The sequence below is a fragment of the Pipistrellus hanaki genome (genome assembly GCF_964339955.1).
Source record: "Pipistrellus hanaki genome assembly, chromosome: 4".
Lineage (NCBI taxonomy): Eukaryota > Metazoa > Chordata > Mammalia > Chiroptera > Vespertilionidae > Pipistrellus > Pipistrellus hanaki.
Genome location: NC_140506.1, coordinates 49,845,031 through 49,850,641, shown reverse-complemented (window position 1 = coordinate 49,850,641; position 5,611 = coordinate 49,845,031). Strand labels below are relative to the sequence as shown.

Here is a 5,611-nt window from a genome sequence, read left to right as displayed (position 1 = left end):
GAATATATAGAGAGCTTCGGGTAACATGGAAAATGTAACAATATTTATTTTTCTAATCCATCAACATGGAATATCTTTTAATTTTCTTTCATCAAAGTCTTATAGTTTTCAAGATAGAGATTATCCATCTTCTTGGCTAACTTTATCCCTAAGAACTTTACTTTTTTGATGTTATCATAAATGATATTGCTTTTATATCTTTTTCAGGAAAATCTTTATTTATAATTGTCAAGTACATGATGTACATTGCTTTTCAAAGTGAGTCTCTAGACCAGTTACAGCATCATCTGGGATGAGATTGCAAATATGTATTTTAGAAGAATTAGATAATTTTTACACATATTAATGTTTAAGAAAAATTCCTATAGGACAGGCCAATATAAATATGTTTATTTTAAAATTAGTAGAACTTTGGGACATAATCTCTATTTTAGATTTTGTATCTTCTCTCTTTCTTTTCATCACACTCATTTTCCTTCTCTGATCCCCCCAAAAGAAAAGGTGACACTAGTTAATTTAATTTATTTCATTTTCTTTTAAAGCCATAGATCCGTGTGGGGAAGAGGGCCAATCTTTCTGGAAAAGAAAGGGTTTTGTCTTCCAAAATACCATGTTAATGAAAGCTAGAACTTTATTGTTTCAGACTCTAGCCTATGGCATTGCCTGTCTCCCAAGAACAGATTCAATTTTCTTTTTTGGTAAGGGGCTTTGGACCTTCACAATAATTAATACCTTTGATGTCAAGAACATACAGAAATGGATTCTCAGAGTTTCACTTTGTATAACTTATTTCCATGGAGATTTTTCTTTATTGCTGACAATCTGGGGAGTCTTCTCATTATGACTGTAGTACTAACAGTTTTCCCTTTTTAACCAATGGATTATATTCTCTCTCTCACTTTTACTTTTTCCTCATGTGTGGGCTCCACAAAAAAGGGATAAGACTTTAATTAGTGAATAGAACTGCTTGCTTTAAACTTAGAAAAAAAATTATAGACTCCAAGCTATTATTTAAAATAGGTCTTCTATTTCTCTCTGAATTTCAAATTTCATGATACAAAGATAATTGAGAATAACCCATTTATGAATTGTTAGTTTTAATAAGCAGTACTATTCTCACCCATGTCACTATGGTACAATTTTTGGATATATATTCATTAAACTAAATATGGTTATAGGAAATCATTTTAAAAATTACTGCCAAATGTAACAAGGCTGTACAAAGAAAGAAGTTTGCTTCCTTAGTAATTTTTTTCAAAATATTTGGTTAGTATTCCAGAACAAACACCAATTTTCAAAATTTAGTATCTTGGCTTCTTTAAAATCACATCATATTAAATTTGATTTGATCCATTTGGTCATTTGAGATTTTGCCTCCAAAAGCTACAATTCTGACATAATTTCAGAGTTTTTTGGCCAAGTGCAATAGAAAAAGAAAATATAAAAGAAATCTGAAAGGTAAAAAAAGCTACATAATTTTAGAGGCTAATATTTTTAAATGAGCAAAAAGGACAGGTATACATTGGCTTAACATTACAGTTCAATTTATTTAATATATATTTTAATGATTGATTTTCAACAAATTTCTTTCATTAGGTTTATAGAAAATTTATTATAACATACTTTCTAAATCATAACCCCTTATGATTGATACACTTTTAAAAATATTTTGTCAGTTATTTTTATATATAATAGATTGCTATGTTGCTGCCTGTAATGTGCTGTGTTTTTGATACATTAAACAAATCAGAACAAATATATGTATAACAGAAATGCAGGTCCTACAAACTGGGACAAAATGATGGGAGAAAGTTTCCATTTTCACTCTAAGACTCACATCAGAGTTAAGTGCTCAATATTCCAATACATTCTTCAATCACAAGTTTGAGAACATTAAAGTTCTTAAAAGAATGCTAGGTTTTCTCTCTGAATATAAAAACAATACAAGTTTATTTTAGTCAATTAGGAAAGTTTACAAAGGTATAAAGATAGAGTTTATAAAAACCACTTGTTATCTTACCTAGGGGTGATCAATACCACCATTTGGTGTGTATTTTACTAACCCTTTCCCCCTTAGGAATGATATTCTATATACTTTTTTTTCCACTTTAAGTTTTTAATGAAAGTTGTATATAACATTACTTTATTCCTGCACCTTCTCAATTGTTTCTTCTTTGTATTTGCCCTTTTCCTTTCCTACTTGGTGAGATTTGGCTTTATCTTCAAGGATCTCTTTGTGTTCTTTGCCTAGCTTCTTCCTAGTGATAAGCACCTTGCTGGGGGGAATGCCCACACGCAAAATTGTGCCCGTTAGCTTTCTCCAGTTGCACGCCTTCAATTCATATTCCTTCCTGATGCTGCCCTTCAGAACAATCTGAACTTCATCATCCTTTAAATGGGCATGGATAAAACATTGTACTTCTGTCTCAGCTCTTTGGAAAAAGAAGACAATCCTCCTGAGAGTGTGGGAAGGTGCATTGAAATGCCTTTTATGGTTCTTGCTCCGATAAGAAGTCACAAAGGGATTGAGCTTCATTTTGAGCACTGGTGCTTTTATGATGGTGGCAAGAGGGAAAAGCTCTCATACTCTTTTGTGCTTTGCTATCGATTGATTTGTAATACAAAATAATTTATTTTTTTCTTTCTTTAAAAAATAAATAAAAGTTGAAATATATCTAGCATAAAGTTAAAACTAGAGTATGTAATTTAAGATGTGTCAAGTACTTTATTTTTTTAAAATATATTTTATTGATTTTTTACAGAGAGGAAGGGAGAGAGAAGATGTGTCAAGTACTTTAAACAATATCTACTCTCTAGACTCTAGAGTCTAGAGGTAACAAGAGGTAAGCAAAGTTAAGTTTGATACACATTGATAAATTTTCTTTTGTGAACTTATGTTGTGTATGGTGACATATAAAACAGCTGTTTAATATTCCATAGTACAATTGAAGCTTAATTTATTAACTTTAAGTGATAACCAATGTTAGTTTATTTCTCAATATTCCCTATCTGAAGCATGATGCAGAGAATAGACATGCACAGATATTTCATACACTTATAGAGCACTTTAAGCATTTCTGTAGGAAATTCTGGAGATGAAATTTATTGTTTATTAGGTAAAAATATATCATACATTGATAAATATTTTTGTGTTTTGATTATTTTTCTCTAAAACGTTTCTGGAGATTTAATTCATACACTGTGTTTGATCCTTTGTTAGTGCTGAATATCAATCCTTTTTGTTTTAGCCAACATCAGAAAAATCAAAATTTCATTGTTGTTTTAATTTTAGGGTTATTTTTGTCTCTCACAAAGAAGCTTAAGCCCTCCTTATTTTTAGGGTGTTGAGATTTTAGAAAATACATCACAAAAGATATGGGTACGCTAAGCCTGGCTTTATGTGGAGATGGGCCATTAACTATCCATGGAGGGATATCTCTAGAAGGCTTTCTCACCAGCAATTCCTTTAGAGTTCCCATTCCCTCACCTGTTGAGTAAAATCTTAAAATAAGTGCTTTTCTTCAGACTTTCATGCTTCTTGAGATTACTGAAAAGTCAACTGAATGCATTCATAAGAATTATGCTCTAACTATTTGTTCATGTTGGGAAAATGGCATCAGCAAGAGGGCAGAATGGGAAGTCCCCAGCCCTTGTTACCCATAGGAATGTTGGCTTTACACTGGCACCTGGACCTAAATTCCTTCATGAGGGTTCTAGATCTAGTTAAGAAGTTGCAGTACCACAAGTGAGCACAAGAGTTGGAATGGCTGCATTGAAATGGATAAGAAAATGTTTTACCTACATCTGCTCCTCTCCTAAGCCTGTTCTATTCAGTACTGAAAGAGAACATTCTGGCTACAACTGCTCTCTGGGGATGAAATGAAGAGAGGAGCAATCCTGGAGCATACCAGCTTCTCAGAAGACTGCCCAAGGAAGTGGTTTCTGTCTGGACTCATGCAGAGTGCTGACAGACCAAAGGAGTTTGTATATCTGGGGACCACTGAGAACAAAGAAAAGGAGCTGGTTGCTGCTCCGACAAATGAATGGACAAAGATAAATAGGTGATCTTTCTATAAATGAATGAAGAAAATGTGGTATATACACACCGCGAAATATTATTTAACCATAAAAAAGATTCTGCCATATTGTACAACATAGATGAACCTTAAAGACATTATGATAAGTGAAATAAGCCAGCCACAGAAGAACAAACACTGCATGCTTTCACTTACGTAGTTATCAAGAATCAAACTATATAAACAGAAAATAGAATGGTGGTTATCAGAGGCTTAGGAGAGGAAGAAATGAAAGAACGGCTGTTCAATGAACTTAAGGTTTTCAGTTGTGTAAGATGAGAACATTTTAGAAATCTGCTGTACAAATTGTGCTTATAGTAAATAATTTGTACTGTATATAAACAGGTGTTGAGAGTAGACCTTATGTCATGTGTTTCTTATCATAATAAAAGAGATCATTTATGTTTACACATTTGGTGAATAGCTTTCAGATAACTTCTGGGAAATAGAACCCATTCATGAAGTAGATGAGGGAATTGAGAGCCTTGGGGAGCTGGGAGGCTTGTTGAGCACAGATCAAAAGATAAAACCTGGAACACCCAATAGGAGGCTCCAGAGATCACAGCCACTTAGGCCACATGCTGCCTGGCAGGAGTTCTCTCTTAATTTCCTCAAAATGGAATAAAGTTCACGGGCTCACCACTTTAGTGGATCAATGTAGACACCCTGGGCAATTCAGGGTTACACATCAATTTATTCCCATCACTTTGCATGTCTTATTGATCATAGTAAACATCCAACCACCAAATTTCCTCTTCATTTTATTACATATATATAGGCCATCTGTGTACGCCTATTTCTGCTATGCTAATGGCTTTGTAGACATTTGAAGTAAGCTATTAACTTGGTTAAAATGAGATTTATCAGCAATTTAAATAATTGTATAATTCATATATATATGTTTACACATTTATATATGAATTATACAATTATTTAAATTGCTGATAAATTTATATATATATAAAACCCCAGTTGCCTTTGACAGTAAATATATCAAGTACAATATTTCTTCTTTCAGATAAAGCATTCCTCATTACACTACAACTTTTGGTCTTTTGTTCCAAATATTTCTATTGGAACAGGCTAGTTATAGATCTGATTTTCTCCTTCAAAAAATCATTAAGTATTTTTATCTTATTTTATGTAGTCCCTGTAAATTTTTGTTTACAAAGTTAATGTTTCTTGAAAGTTCTATATTAGTTTAAAGTGCCATCGAACATAACAAGTTTAAAAGGAAAAATAACCAAGTACTTTAAATATAAGATTTTTCAACTTATTCTGTCATGTTTTCAATGTGCAAGTGAAGCAGATTAAAACTATATTTACTCAAACTTTTAAAGAATTGTATGCTTTAGTAAGAAACCTTAACATCCGATTAATTCTGTAAAGTTACCAGATACCAATTCATTTTGAGGTTGTAAGAAATATACTTGGAAAATAGTAGAGTTTCTCATCATTATTTCTACAAAAAGAACTATAAAAATAATACAAATGTAAAGAATATACAAATAAAATGTACTAAAAATAATTTTTAA

The 5,611-nt window shown here is 32.0% G+C and overlaps 1 protein-coding gene across 1 annotated transcript; it reads right to left on the bottom strand.

Annotated features, from left to right (window-relative positions):
• Nucleotides 1-2,143: 2,143 nt before the first annotated feature.
• On the bottom strand, nucleotides 2,144-2,536 carry LOC311621094 (large ribosomal subunit protein uL24-like; the record flags this gene model as incomplete). Its single annotated transcript, XM_084880848.1, has 1 exon — nucleotides 2,144-2,536. One exon carries the CDS (start codon nucleotides 2,534-2,536, stop codon nucleotides 2,144-2,146), a length of 393 nt encoding a protein of 130 aa, XP_084736974.1.
• Between the last annotated feature and the right edge of the window lie 3,075 nt (nucleotides 2,537-5,611).